Genomic DNA, 16207 nt, shown 5'->3' with positions numbered 1-16207 from the left:
CTAGCAGAGAATTAAGGGCAGGATTAGAAAGTGACTGCTTAAACAAAATATTTAAAGGATTTGGATTTTCTCTGACTGGTTGGATGGGCTCACTTTTGCAAAGTATAATTGTGATCATAGTAATACTTGTGATTATGATGCTTGCTTTAAGCTGCATAAAAAAACATGATTGCTGATGCAACACGAACTTATATGATGTTAGTAAAAAAGCAAAGCGAGGCTTATGAAGGCTTGAAGGGAAGACAAGCTTCTCAATCCTCAAGGGGGGGGATGTTGCTAGATGAAAAATTTTCTCCACCTGGTGGGCAAACACAATGCTTATTCTTCAAAAATCACTGACCTATGGTGTTATGAATGGAGACGAGAGCTTAGACAAGTCTTGCCTTTGACTCAGATTTCTGGCAGTGGCTCTGTTTGGGGCAGCCTGCACCCCAGATTGCTCTTGCTTGCAAGTTCTTAAGAATGGTCTATTAAAAAATGGATTATTTATTGAATAGACACAAAATTAACAGACTTTAAACAGACTACTTACTACACAGGATAAAACAAAAAGAACTACTAGTAGAATAAAAAAAAAATACAGTCCACGATAAAAAGGTACCTATATTACAGCTAGCGAAGAAATAATATAGATTAGGGTTCAATGTGACTTAACACCTAATTGATGATGGGGAACACATGAAATTCTTTCCCTCAATTCTCGGGAATGTAACTGCAGAATTTGCGTCCAAACTTCGGGGAGAAGTCCTACCCTTTTCCAAGGTGTGTGTAGGCAGCTTCTACCTCAGTGAAAGTTTGTGTAGCTTTTATAGTTTGTAAAGTGTCTTCCAGCCAGGAATTCCAGCTTATCTCCCCACATCTTGTTGTCAAGGCAAGTTGTTTATTGGGAATTCCACCCCTGGTGCCAGAGAGAGAAATAACTCACTAGCCAGGCAAGCTGGCCTGGTTTATCTCATCAATTCATGTGAGGGGGGATAATGTCTGGAGCTATCGCACCAGCTGATGGATAGAGCAGATAAGCTCTTCTGTGGTAGGGGGGAAGTCTTGCCACATATGGAACTGCACAATCCCCATTGTGTAAGAAGGAGAACTGGAAAGCAACCAGCCCAGTTGTACCAACTTTTACCAGTTCACCAGGCAGTTAAGTATGACTTTGGGGTCGCCAACCACCAGGAACCCCCAAAGAGACCCCCAGGACAGAAAAAACGCATGTGTAAAGGGGAGGGAACATATGTTAATGATTTCGGGGAAATGATTATCATATGTATGTTTATTCTGGGAAAATCAATGATTATGTATGTAAAATATAGCCTAAAAACAGGAGCTTTTTCTGTACTCAGAATGCATGATATTTCAGAGGAGATATTCCCTCGTGCATCCGGCCAAATAAAGAATGCCTGCTTCTTAATGCTACGTTGGTGTTAAGGAGTTTTTTTATTTTTGCTGAATTTTTGGTAACATTATTACACTGAAATCCTGACTGTAACTCCTTTTGACACTTTAAAGAAAGCTTTGATGTCTACACCAGCATTGGGATTGCTGGACTAAATGAAACTCTTTGAGCTCTTTGTACATGAGAAGCTTCATTTAGTCCTGGGGGTGTTTGTTGTAGTGTGCTTATGCTGTTCTAGAGACTTCTCCCTAGCAGAAACCTGTACCATCCCATGCTGTAATCTTATTGGTTTACCCCTTTCTCCTCCCTGGCTCCTCCCCTCTGGCTTCCCCTAATTGGTTCTCCTGAGTGGCCACGCCTCTGTTCCCTCTCCTGATAACCTGCTGGGAAAGCCTCCCTCGGGGTTCACCATCTTGGCTTTCCAGCACCTCGAACCCTCCCCCGCCTCTCCGTCCCTCTCCACCCTCCTGACCCTCGACTGTGGACCTTAATAAATCCCTGGAAACTCCAGATGGTGATCCTGCATTTCTTCCATCGCCACACCTTCACGGAGTCTCGCGTCCCCCGCAGCTCCACATCCTGCTATAGCCACGTGTCTGCCTGGCGTGTTCTGGCCACGGGCGGCCCCCTCCACATTGCGGCGTGGGGTGGCCGTTTGTGAATCGTGATACCGCGTTGCCGCAGGTGTTGACCCAAAAGTTAGGGTCATGGAAATGAGCTGTTGGATACTTTTCCAAACAATTGGACAATGTTAGTAAAGGCTGGCCTGTATGCCTAAGGGCAGTGGCAGCTACAGTTTTGTTGATTCAAGAAGCTCAAAAAATTGGGACAAAAGATCACTATGTGCTACATGTGTTTACAACTGTTTTAGAACAAAAATGGAAATAAATCATTGGTTGTCTGCTAGCAGAATGCTAAAATATCAAGTTCTTCTTTTGGAACAGGACAATGTTGAATTCAAAGTAACTTCTGCACTTAATCCATCTATGTCTTTAGATCCTCAGAAAACAGGAGAGGAATTGCAACATGACTGTTTACAAACCATTGAACAAGATTACACTAACAGAGAGGATTTAAAGGATGTTCCCATAACAAATCCAGATACTCTCTGGTAACTCAGAGGTTATAAAAGCTTGCCCCTTGCCTGCTTCTGCACAGAAGGCTGAACTTATTGTTTTACAAAAGACATTGGAATTGTCCGAAGGAAAGTGAGTCTGAATATGCTTTCAGGGTAGTGCATGCTCATGGTGCATTATGAAAAGAAAGAGAACTATTAAGAAGTAAAAGCTAGCTAGCTTGTTAAGTATGGAAGCACAATCAAACAATTATTAGATAGTGTATAAAATGGCAAAAGCTGAAAAAGGCATCTTGGTAATAACTCCTACAAAATAATAAATGACCACCTCCAGGAATTACAAAGAAAGGAAATTGTCCAGGAGATTATTGGCAGATAGATTTCCCTGTATTGCCTCGACAGGAGGGATATAGGTATTTACTGGTGTTAGTGTATACCATTTCCGGTTGGCCCAAATCTTTCCCCTGTCACACCAACAAAGCTAAAGAGGTAAGCAAAATATTGTTAAAAGAAATAATAACCAGATTTGGGGTCTCATTAGGAATGTCATCAGACCGAGGACCCCATTTTGAAGCTGAAATTGTACAAACTTTGTCCAAAGCATTAAGAATAAGGTGGGACCTACATACTCCATGGAGACCACAATCTAGTGGGAAAGTTGAGAGAATGAATCAGAGCATAAAGAGGCAAATGAGTAAAATTTTTCAGGAAGCATCACTATCTTAGGTTACATGGAAGGTGTAACCAAAAATATGTATTCTATTACCATCTCCATAAGCTGTTAAGAACAGGTGGGGCAGTGCTCATTATCTTCAGCATGACTCAGCCCTGATAACACCATTTGGGGGGCTATCTCCGTGAATGGGCCATCAAGGTCTCTGGGAGTGAGTAATAAAATTATATAATCATATTGTAAGATGCCCTATACAGAGGGGAGAAAGTGAACATTCCTACCTGCATATAAGATGAGTCTTTGGAACACTGCACTAGCACTTCCACTGGATTCCCAGAAGAGAAGAGCTCGAGAGTCACCACTGGACCTCCAGAGACCGACCAGATTGTTCTTCAGGATCACCACTTCAACCAGACTACATCCATCACTCCAAGGAGACTGCAGCCACCATTTAACTGGACTGCTATCACCACCCTGACCAACAGGGTGGTGGGTTGTATTCTGATTCTATCAGTTTAAGCTGGTATTTCTGTATTATTGTCTTTAATATTTCCTATTAAATTGTAATTCTGCCTGGGAATCTCTCACAATATATTTGTGTGGAGCCAATTCTTCCGCTGGTTTACTTCCAAACTAGCACAATCTCTTAAGTGGCCACAAGCTCTTCCCCTGGCCTTGTTGAGAATTAGCATGTGAATTGAGTTATTTTACAATGGTATTTGTATTTCTATTTGGATTAATTTTTGTATATTTCTATTCAAAGCAGTATGAAGTTTTAACTCTGATTTATCTTGTTAAGTGGACAAAGTTTAACAGTACCATTGAGATCAGGTCTGGGAAACCAATGGAGCTTCAATCTCCACCTGAAATTGATGGAGGAAGTAACAAAGAGATAATCTGAGTGATTGTTGGATATGTGCTCAATATGCCTGAACATTCGGGAAAATGAATACATGTAATTGGAGTTCCAATCCCCACTGATATAAAATGGGCAACGTTGTGGGCAAGTACCTCATTTAACATAGGTCAAGAAGAAAAAGATCAGGAGTGGGACCTGGAGACATCACCTTACCCTAGCACATGTCTAAACAGATGTAATCCCCCAAAAAGGACTAGACAAAGTAGATTATGTCAACATCACTTTTGTAGGAAACCATATGAACTGTAGTGTGATCAGATTTTCTTAAAAGCAAACAAGAAATTATGTTTTCATGAGAATTTCGTGCTGCACTTTTAGATAAAGGCAATGTAATGCAAGTGGCATAATCACCAATATCAAGTTTAAGCGGGTTGCAGGCTCCTCTGTTATAATGAGCTGGTTGAGTTTATCCTGTGGCCAAGGGATTGGTGCAGCACTGCACAGGCCTGGGCCTGCTCAGGTTAACTGTTATGTGGAAAGGCTTTACCTCGGAACTGGAAGGGTATTGGGAAAATCTTTAATTGTAAGAAATAGTGTTCTAGTCTTGTGAATTCCTTTAGCTTTAACTGACAGCGCTTAGTCCTGTATTAATATGTGCAAGTGGTTATCTTAGCCTTAAAGACTGTGGGCCTGAGCAACACTGATAAGAAGGTATATCTTGGCCAGACCACATCACTGGGATGCATTCAAAGAGAAGAAACTTTTTTTCAATGCCTGTGACCAAAAAAGAATAATTTGAGGAATGGGATGTTCCCCAAACGACCACCAGAGACTCAAAAGATCCCCTACTCTAATGTAAATAAGATCTGAGAAGTTATTTAAAAATGCAAAAGAATTTGTGGGATGTTTAGCATATATGTGTGAGTTTCAAGAAATGTAATGAATATGTATACGTTACATAAATTTAAACTAGCTTGTTAGTGAGCTGTGGTGCATGTGGAGGAAATATCCCCCTCACGCCTAGCATCATAAATAAAAGTGATGCTGCTTTCTAATACTGAAATTACAGTGTTAGAGAGTTTTATTCCTGGTTTTTGGTGACAAGGGTACTTGCACTTTAGGAGCTGTAATCCCAAACATTACAGTTAACAAGAATTTGAAGGCTGATCTAAAATGAACCAAAAGAATTCGCAATCCTTTGATAAAGAGACTCACAGCTTTCCATTCTTTTGCCAGATGGTTTATCCCCTGGTTAGGAGTTAGTGAATTGGAAAAAGCAATTGTGAACATTTCAGCATTAATCAAAATAATTGGAAATCAAACTGCAAGTGCTCTGTGGAGAATAAAAGAGAAGTATCAGTAATCAGGAAGCTATCAACTGAGAACCAAACGAGTCTCTTTTGCCTGTGGTGGTAAGTGCTGAGTGATCTCCCTGTCCTTATCTCAACCCATGAGCCCTTTGTCGTCTTTTTCTCCCCCTTGTTCTGCTGAGGAGGGGAAGGGATAGAGCAGCTTGGCAGGCAGGCATCTGATGTCTAGCCAAGGTCAATTCACCAAAGTAATATGTTAAATTAAAACATCGGCACCTTTTATAAGTGAGGGTCAGCTTTTAAAATGTGGATTGGCTGTGTCTTGATCGAATTCAAAGAAAACGCAGAGCTACTTGAAGCGATTTTTAAATTTTAATGTGTTGCTCCTTTATTTTATTTGTATTTTGGCATTGCCTCAACCCCTTTTCTGGGCCCCGCTCATAGTGGGCGTGGCCTGGTATTGCTCCTCAGGCGCTGGGACGTGGCGTCACGATGGGCAGTAAGATGGCGGCTGCCACTAGAATCGTACAGGTAGCGGTGCTCGGCCTGCGGACCGGGAGGTGGCTGGGGCGGCTGGGGCCGGGAGCCTGGGGCCTGGCACCTGGCGCGGGTGGCAGGCCTCGCTTCGCGCGCGGCCGCCGGGGCCTGAGGTGGCCGAGGCCCGAGGCGCCGCTGGAGAGGCTGGTGTCCTTGGCGCGGGGGAAGAAGCATGCGGCGGGGCCGGCCCGGTGCGCCGGTCATTTGATTCCTGTGTCTGGTTCTGGTACCAAAGGATGTTACTGAGCAGTTTGTAGGCTGCCCCTTTTCGGTCGCTGTTCAAGAGGGGAGGGCGCTAATCAGTATCTCCTTTCTAAGCCATACTTCTTCCCTTCAAAGGTGAAACAGAGTCTTCTCGAAAAGACATATTTCAAAAATAAGCACAGTGGCTTTGAATACCAGACGTTATAATTTATAGGGTTTTTTTCTTAATGGAACTAGTCAATCCCAGCCAGCCAGCTGAACAAATATGTACAGGTAGAGAGCACTGCTAGCAATTTCACATGCTAAAACTTCATCATTCCATTTTTGCTACTGTAGTAACTATTTCTGCATACACACTGATTGCTGTGAGAAAAGGAAGAGAATGCTTATTCCTGTTCTGAACACTAGGGTGGGAGAGTGCCTTTAAAGGTGAGATTTTTCCTTGGGTAAAAATAGAATTTAAGTAGTAATTTTATCAGAGTGCTGGTGCACAAAGCAGTACTATAGAAGTGGTTGTTTAATATGTTGTATGTTCAATTTTATTATTGTAAAGTTAATGTTTGTCTAGAAATATATTCTCCCTGTTTCTCCTACTATGTTGTCTTGTTCTAGGTAGTCAAGCCACATACTCCCTTAATAAAGTTCCCAGACAGAAAAAGTAGTCCCAGACCTAAAAGTAAGTATTTAATCTATAGATACAATTTATGTCACATTTCTTTGCATAAACTGTTTTATATAAGAATCAGCACACATTTTTTCTGCTTCAACTATGCAACTCAACTGATTTTGAGCAGGGTTTCTGAGTCATAGTTGTTTTAGTTTGAAGGCTTCCTTTTCAGACTCTACACAACTGTGGGAATATAAATAATACATGCGTGCCTTTATTTTTTTGGTCAAGGCAGATTCACAAGGATTTCTAGTGATGTTTTCCTACTTATATAAAAAGTCACATTTTTGAAAATGCTAACATTTGCCTGAAGTGATAGTATCCAAGTGAATTTGAAACAGCCTTAGGTATTTGGTGATTTTTGCAGAAAATGATGTTGCATTTTCCTCATCCTTTCTTTTCCTAACTGGAGTGCATGATGGTGGTGGTATTTAAAACCTTGATTTATGGCTAAGAGCCATTCCACAGTACTTTTTAAGAAGCGTTTCTTTGTGCTAATAATTAATGCTGAGAAAAAATTAACTTCATTGCAATCTTTGATATTAATTTTTACGCCTATAGCTATGTTTATATTTATAGGAACCTCAATACTGTTACATTTAGAACATCAAAGTTAATGAGCTATATATTGTTTTAATATTCCTTTTGAGTCAATAAAGCATTTGAAACTAAAGTAATAGATGTTTTAAGAAGCTCTGTTGTTATTCTCACTTGTTAAGAAATTATACCATACCATGTATTTGTCACAGCATTATATTTAGGATTTAGCTTTAAGTTTAATTTATCCATTAACACTGGAAAGTATCTACAATGAACATCAGTGCCACTTCTGACTTACCTGTGAATTCTTCAGGAACGATTTTCTGCAATAACTTTCAATCAGAATTTTGTATGTTGTGCCCAGTTCAGCCAATTGCACCACCTTTCATGCCAGTGAATTGCTTTCTCAAAGGCTTAAAAACGTTACTTAGCTTATACTTATCTTTGCATCACAAGATTTTTGTGGCTATATATTTTAAGTATATTAGACCTTTCTACATTAATTTCTGTTGCCTCACTAGTAAATTGCAATCTAATTTGCTTTGCTTGAATACTGTAGCAATAACTGTTTCACCGTACCAGAATGTTGCTTCTACATAGCTAAACAGAGCTCTGCGGATCAAGATGATACTTTTAGGGATGTGAGTGCTTTAAAGGCCAGCCAAATTCTATTATCATATTGCTACTGCAACATGATGATCTCAAACAGGGAAGGAAAAACTGTAGTAGAGACTGTATCTGAGCTTAAGCAACAGCAGTATTAGGTCAGGTATTTTTTAGTCTTGACTTCAGGTTTCAGGTTTTTGATTTGCTAATGCTTTTATTGCAAATACACTTGAGACTTTAAAAAAATACAATAGAAGAAAATTTTAGGTAAATCTCTAAATATTTATGTGGTATATAAAACCAATTTGGAGAAACTTTTTTTCTTATATAAGGTATGTTACTTCTTAAAATAAAAATACTTTGTAGTCATTACTAGCCAAAACTATTATAATCTCTGTGTTGTTTTCTTCTGTTTTCATCTTCTGTTCCCTTTGCCTTCTGCTCTTAAATTTTAAAATTTCAGCTTAATGGCATGCCCCCTGTTCAGGTTCTGCTCCTTCTGATGGGTTCTCTTCCTCCTTGCTTTGTTTGGGACCTTCCTTTCTTGATGCCATTTTATAATATTAAAAATGGATATAGCATTCTACTGCATGTTGTGGTATGCCATAGTTGTGGACTTTTTCTTTGTCTAAGCCTTTACCTCTTTTTCATTTGTTTGTCTTTACAGTTTCAGTAAACAAAAAGCATCATCTTAGTTGGATGTTAGTTATTTATTTATCTTTCTACATAATCCCCTCCACACATACATTTGATACTTCATGCTGCTTCTGCAAGTACAGCTTCCCAGTGAAAAAGCCTTTGTTTGGATTTATCTTTGTTGATTTATCTTCTGTTTCCACATCAGTATGTCTGCCGCTCAAATATGCTTTCTTTTACTTTCAGAGATTTTTCACTGTATTCTTGATATATCTAATGACAATAAAAATAGCTTGTGACAAGTAGAGTATCTTTTAATTCTTTTAATTCTTTTAAGTATTTATTATAATGAAGAACATTGTCAATAACTGTCAACTTTTATTGGCTGCTCACTAATTAATTTTACAGTCTTGTTATATTTCTGTAATGGTTTTGCAATCTGGATTTCAGTACTGGAATCTCTTCAAACAAGTATGCCATCTCTTGATGCTTCAAAAGCACAGGAGTCTGTAGGAGGCAGATCACCAGCATTTCAAAATATTTCACCTGTTAGTATACAAGGTATACCAGACACTTCTGAATTAACAAGAACCTTACCTCAGAAATACAGACGGAAGCTAATGTCACATGAAGAGATTGAATATATTCAAGTAAGTTTCATTTATTTGTGTGTATTGTCTGTATTTACCTAGTATTTATCTTATTTCTACACCTCATTCCAAGTTTAAAATATGGTATTAAATTGTAATTCTTGGCAAGTGTATACTGGGAGTTTTCACCACTTTGATGCACAGTACCCAAATTACAAAATCTTAATACATAAGGTACCCAACTCTCACTAATTAGTAGCTTGTGGTATCACTAATTAGAGAGATACAGACATTCAGACAGCTTGTGATAGTCGTACCCTACATTAATCATAGTCACTACCTGTTTTGTAACAGCTGTTCAACGTGTAATTTGAATATGCTGTACAGGAGCACAAGAGTCTGTTCTTAGACCAGCAAAGGCTATTACCAGGTGACTGAAGTCCAAAATATTCCTCAAGCTAGTTTTTATAAGTTATGTATTAGTAAGTTACTGCTTGTATTTCTAGTAGAGGAAACATTTTATTAAACTTGTTATAAATATTTTCTGTAATATTTGCAAATATGCCATTGTACATGAAAGGCAAGAAAAACCTGCTTTTGTTCTGTAACAATTTTCAGTTGTAAACACTGATGCTTAAAAAAGGGAGAATGCACAAAATATGAAAAACTGGAGAGACGGGTGTGAGTTTGAAATGAAAAGACACGTAGCTTTGTTAAATAAGGACACTTACAGTGTGATCATATTAATAGAGGGAATCAGTTTTCCTGGATGTATATCAGTAGGGTATTATAATTAGAAATAAAATTTTTTATTTTGCATAGTAATATGCTCCTTGACCTCTAGTATAAATTTTCTAATGGTGAGGTAAATTATAAAGTAATTTTATTGGCAAAATAATGAATTGAGTACCTTTCTGATTTCTCATAAATATTGTGATGGCTGACCTTGGTTTTGTTTTTGCTTTGGAATTTGGCCAGTGAAAATAATTCTAAAACTTCTGTTTACTACTGTTGTGTTTATCAGACCTTTCCAAGGTGAGTAAGAGTCATGTTTCTTCAGAGTGGGAAAATTGGAAGAAGCTATAATTATAGGTTGCAGGTATTGATCTTTTCATATTCTCCCCTGAAAAAATAGAGTTCTTATGGGTAGATGCTGATACTTTGACACTCTGTGCATGTTCCTATACAGGTTAGAAATCAATGTCTAAATCAAAAATTAAAACTAAAACTCTATTTGTTAATCTAGAAGATTGAAAAATACTTGATCTCCATTTTCCATTCTTTTAGTGTAATATATTTAACTATATGCTTTTATTTTACAGCGTGGAGGTCCAGAATAAATATGGAAGATTATTTGCCACTGTTGAAGAATGAAATATTATATTCACAATAAAGGCATTTCCTTAATATTATTATTGTATACTAATAGCTTTAATAAAAACCCATATGAAGGGTGAGAAGGTTGACACAGCACACTATATATTAATTTGTTATTGAGAAAGCCATCAACAGAAAATCTAACTAGCATTTGATGTCCACATCATTGAAGTATTTTTCTAATCAGCCATTTGCAAACTCTCCGATAGAACTGAGTTTTCTATTTAAAAATATTCAAATGTCTCATCGAGATTGATTTTATGGGCAGAAAAGGGACACAGAAGTATTCTCAAATATTATTAAGACTGGGATTTTTTTAGTAGTTATACACCTGAATATCAGATTGAGATTGGTAAAATAAATATAAAAATAGGGGATATTTAAATTAACTGTTTCAGAAGAGAAACCTTTGGGTCTAATTCCAGCTAGAAGTCCACAATATACTTCATCTCTAGGCTTAATTTGCATGGTCCTTAATATGCCTAGTCCATAACTAAAGCCTTCCTTTCATGTGGCAGACCAAAGTGAGCTTGGCTCTACCTGTGCATGTCAGGCTGATATGGTAACGGCCTTGGCCTTAGCCTTAGTCGCACAGTTTTCAGCCAAGGGGCCGCGTAGTGCTGTAACCTATGGCATGGAAGAGCAGCTGCACGTTCCACTCCCCAGTCTCCTCTGGCACTAGAGATAATGGTGTCGATTGCTTCATCACCCCACTTCCCCTTCGCGTCTCCGAGTTACCAAGAGCTGGGGATGATTGCAGGTGGCTCTCATGAGTCGCTAGCGTGAAGCTGCGTACGCAGTGGGTGGGTTGGTGAGGGGTGTGGTGGCACCGACAAGCTCTTCACCCCTCTGTCTCTCCCCTATTCTGCCCCAGTAGCGATGAATGTATGAGTGTGTATCAAGTACAACGAGAAACTTGACTTCTTTGGGAGGAGCAGGTTCATATATGCAGCGCTCCTTAGCTCCCCCTGGCCCACACAGTGTGGGGTTCCCCTTTGAGGGGTCGGCTTGGCCCGACCGCTTCTTGAAAGACGGTCAAGAGGCTCTTGTGACAGCCCTCTTGTGACTGGGGGAGGGCTGTGATGGCAGGGAGCCCCGCGGTCCTGGGACTGCCTGCAGCGACACTGGCTTTGGCGGCCTCTGCCTGGTCTGTGGACTGGCCTGGCCCCGTCTCGCCTTCTGCACGCAACGATGGGGCCCTGTGTCTAGGTGGGGCAATACTGCGATTATAGGGTGAGAGGGTAGGCCTTGTGTGGAGGAGGCGGCTGGGGGAGGCAGATTGTTCCCCCACTACTGTCCTGACACCAGGCTTTCATAGCCTCCTCCTGAGGGAAGGCCCTGGCACAGACACCTCTCCAGCCCGAGGAGCTGCTTTCCATGGTTTGAGGGCTGTGTCTGAGATGGAAATGTCCACGCCTCCGCAGAGGCTACACTAGCATGCCCCTATAGTCGCGAGTCTCTGCTTAGTTTGCTACTGTTGATTCAAAGAAAATCACCGAACAGTGAGACACTGTTAAGAAAGCATACATTTATTCAATATCAGGGATCGTGTTGGGGGTGTGCCTCCATGAACACGTCCGCTTTGCCATTGTCCCCCTGGATTTATATACATTGCAACATTCAAATGACTTCGCAAACCACTCCCAAAATCCTCCCCACTTGGTACATAACCTGTACATCACTTGAGACTTTCTTGGATTTTTGTCCTTTATGTTTTCATGGAGCAAGATGGACATCTACTGTCCGATATTCAGAAGTGCAGTGCTTTTTCCGGGGTTCTTGGGCTGCTTCGATTTGATAGGATTTCCTTGCCTTTCTCATTATTTCCTCCATTTGAACTGTCACGCTGACTTATCACCCCTTTATCTTGGTACTGCAGGATTCACGCAATTAGTTCCAGCCAAGTGAGACCCAGGACTCTTTCATCTGGACAGGTTTCTACTTATTTAGTGTTCTGAAGGTCTTAGGTCATTGTAATCAAGCCAGAGCTGGTGAGTTTTGCTCATTTTCTCAGCCTCTTGTTATCAGAGTTCTATTACAAGCTAATGGTCTAAATAGCAATTAAATCTATGAATGTCAGTTACAAAGTAAAACTAGACTATAAAATGTAAGTTACAAAGTTTAAGCAAACTACAAAATCAAGTAAAAACAAAGTCTAAACTACAAAATCAAGTAGAAACAAACTACAAAGCTAGGCAAAAATGAAGAATTCTTTGTTTAGCTCCTTTCACTGTGTATAAAATAAGGGGTAAGAACACCAACCAAATTGTTGCTATAAAAAACGTGTCAGAATATTTTCCCAATGTGTGATTGTCTGGTTGCTCTTGATCTGCCTAATGATTTTGTTTTTATGACCAGTCTAATGTGTAACAGGGAAATATTTTGCTTCTAGAGTGTTTTGTTTAAATTATCCAGTTAAGTAATCTTTAATACTTTTTTTTTCCCCCAAGAAGGCAGACTAGCTTCAGTCTTACTACATTTTTGAGATTTTCAAGGGTTACCTGGTCTGTAACTTGAAATTTTGATTATTAAACAGGTGTATCCTTAAAACAAAATGCATTTCCAAAATTCAGGCTTTATTAGTCCTTGCCAGTATCTTGTTTTTTTTAATCCTTTCTCCTGCCATACCTTATTTTCTTCAGTCTTGGAATGTTACTCTTGATGAAGTTCTTCAAAATGGTAATTTTTGGACAAAATTTGACAAAAGTCATCATAATCTGGAATTTAACTGTTTAAATATAAATGTTAACAATATCTATGTTTTCATAATGTGTTTCACTTCATACTATCTGAAGAGGATTTTTGTATTGAGAAAGGAGTGGTCAAATAGATAACCCAAATCTATTTACACTTCAACCACCCTTATTTCTTTGATCTTTTGCCCCTTCCACCAGCACGGCGCCTGTCCAGGGCTGAAGGCTGATAACAGTTCTGGCCTTGTGGATTCCCTTAATCTTATCAAGACAAAAGGGGCCAAAAGGAATCCTTTTGAAGCCAAGCACAAAAAATCACTGAATAATATTAATGACTTACAAGAAATAATTTGTATAACCACTCCTATCCTGGGGAATGTGATGAACATTCATGAATTTTACCTATAACACTGTGTGTTTGGAGGTACCGGTGTGTGTGTTTGGAGGAGAGAATTCCCCACACATCCGGTGCACCGAATAAAGCAAATACCCACTTCTCTGACTTGGTCTCTGAAGTGTCTCCAGGCTCGATTGGGGTGAATCAAATTGGCAACCCAGATGGGACCCTAACTCTGCTCGGCTGCCGGATCCAAAGGTAAGCAGACCTCCCAGTCGCGACCCTGAATTTTCAGGGGGAGCTCAGCTGTCCTTTGGCTCATGGCGGGAGTAGACCAAGGACCATCTGCACCAAATTAAGGTATTTTCTACCTTTACAAAAACAGAAATGCCTTCAGGTCCGGGGTACTAGTCCCCGAGGGTGGGTTGAGACTGGGTCTCCCAAAATTAGTCCCGGGCAAGGGGTTGAACCCCCAGGGTTGCACCCCGCTGTCAAGAAAAGGTACCTTTAAGGGGTTGGACCCCCAGGGTTGGACCCCGCTGTAGTGAAAGACACCTTTAAGGGGTTGGACCCCACTGTACTGCACCATCGTACTGCTATTTTTGTTCTGTCTGTCTTTATAAACCATTGATTTGGAGTATCTGGAGGGGGCCAGATTGTATTATTGAAGGGGAAAGATTTTAGCCACTGAATTGAGAATACCCAGACCCCAACACCGTTCTAATGTTGCTCCATTTGATTTTGCTTTTGAAATCCTGTGTTTTGTGTGTGGAAACAGTTGTGAAGCTTGGACTTAGTGCACTTGTATTAATTGTGAGGAAGTGATATTGTCTATTTGCTCAAGTGCTTTTGAAATGTTTTTGGAATGTGTGTGCGTGTACAGTGTGTGGAAAATTTTACCTCTGTTCATTTGTATTTTTGCTGGCATATAAATTCATGTGGGTGATTCGCCCCAATCGAGCCCAGACACACTTCAGAGACCAAGTCAGAGAAGTGGGTATTTGCTTTATTCGATGCACCGTGTGTGGGGGAATTTTCTCCTCCAAACACTCACACCTCAGTACCTCCAAAGGCACAGTGTTATAGGTAAAATTCATGAATATTCATTACATTCTCCAGGATAGGAGTGGTTATACAAATTACTTCTCATAAGTCATTAATATTATTAGCGATTTCTTGTGCTTGGCTTCAAAAGGATTCTTTTTGGCCCCTTTTGTTTTGATAAGATTAAGGGAATCCACAAGGCCCGAACTGTTATCAGCCTTCAGCCCTGGACAGGCACCGTGCTGGTGGAAGGGGCAAAAGCTCAAAGAAATAAGGATGGTTGAAGTGTAAATAGATTTGGGTTATCTATTTGACCACTCCTTTCTCAATCCCCCCTTTTCTTTTTGTAATTTGTAATTATTTGCAAATCTTGTATGTCATGAAAGCAAGTACCTTTCTCTATCTCATATCTAAATTTGTACTTTTCCATTGAACATAAGCATCGCGATTATAAGTACATACTATCATACAACAATAACTACTTATACAGACAGTAAGTAACAATGCAATTATACAAATAACTATTACAAACATTTGTTTAAGCAAGGATTAACAGAATTGCAACAGCTTGTATTTGTAACTGTACGTATCCCTCCTTCTCTGGCATACAGCAAATCTACAGTTTATTATGAGATGCTCTTAATCTCGATTTGCTGTGCTCTTATGGCATCTGCATTGGTATTCATTATGGTCTCTATAGTAGCAGAAAGCTTCTTCTCTAGTTCACATACTCCTGCCCAGAGTATAAACCACTTGGACAAGCTGTGAGTATAAAAGTTCAGAGTAAGTCTTGTAGTTGAGGAACAACACTAACGTGGGGAGATACTGGTCTTATTGCACAGCTACCTTGCCATCCCAAGGGCAAAACTTTATGGGCACTGTGTTCACATATCTAATATCAACCCTGACCTGGGGGCACTGGTCAACTCTTGGGCTTTGGTTTTACCTTAGTTTGATTTTTATCTTCCATATTAGCCCCCCTATAGATCTAAAATTTAGACATTCTAAGAGGAATGTTAATTCCTTTGGCTTTCTTGGGCCTTCCATCCCCTAGCGGGATTAGATTTCTGGGTTTCTCTGGAGTCAGGGATGGGGAGAATGGAACACTGCCTCAGCTGTGTTCATGACTGGCCCCACTATAGGGCTGGGACTGGAGCTCTGTGCAGCACTGCCTCTGCTATGTCCATGATTGAGAGCACTACTGCAGGGCTGGGATGCTCTGGGGTTGGGGTGAGGAGCAGTTCACTGTCTCACCAGGGCAAGGCCTGACCTGCCCCCTCCCCACACACACACCATACACAGGCATCTTGAAGTGTCTCAGAGACATTAATCTTTTCAGTTTTTGGCAGCCCACATCATGGCTCCAGACAGTGATCAGGACCACTGATAGCTTTTCTTGCTTGTGAAATGGGGTACTTTTCTTCCCCACTTGGTGGAATTTCTAGCAAACAGAGCAGAAAGGAAAGAGGAAAGCATAAAGGAAAGAGGAAAGCACAAATGATAACTGACTAAGACTCTCGTACTGTTAGTTTTCTTTGCTTGTGATCTAATTAGGCTATCTTTCCCCCCTTTTTCTATTCCTTTATTTTACTCTCCGTAAATCTAGATTATCTTTCAATTCACAGAACAAATATGCTCACAAATATTAGCTACACACAAAAATCAA

General features: G+C 40.0%; 1 protein-coding gene across 1 annotated transcript; it reads left to right on the top strand.

Moving 5' to 3' along the window:
- The first annotated feature begins 5712 nt into the window (after positions 1-5712).
- Positions 5713-10502, top strand: LOC146425323 (alpha-ketoglutarate dehydrogenase component 4-like). The gene is made up of 4 exons (XM_085041540.1): positions 5713-5841; positions 6664-6727; positions 8951-9150; positions 10413-10502. The coding sequence occupies exons 1-4, from the start codon at positions 5803-5805 to the stop codon at positions 10428-10430; spliced, it is 321 nt and encodes a 106-aa protein (XP_084897666.1). The 5' UTR covers positions 5713-5802; the 3' UTR covers positions 10431-10502.
- The last annotated feature ends 5705 nt before the right edge of the window (positions 10503-16207 follow it).

This window comes from Lichenostomus cassidix, chromosome W, assembly GCF_008360975.1.
Source record: "Lichenostomus cassidix isolate B80296 chromosome W, HeHo_3.0, whole genome shotgun sequence".
Lineage (NCBI taxonomy): Eukaryota > Metazoa > Chordata > Aves > Passeriformes > Meliphagidae > Lichenostomus > Lichenostomus cassidix.
Note: the sequence above shows the minus strand (reverse complement) of the source record. Positions and strands in the feature narration are given on the sequence as shown.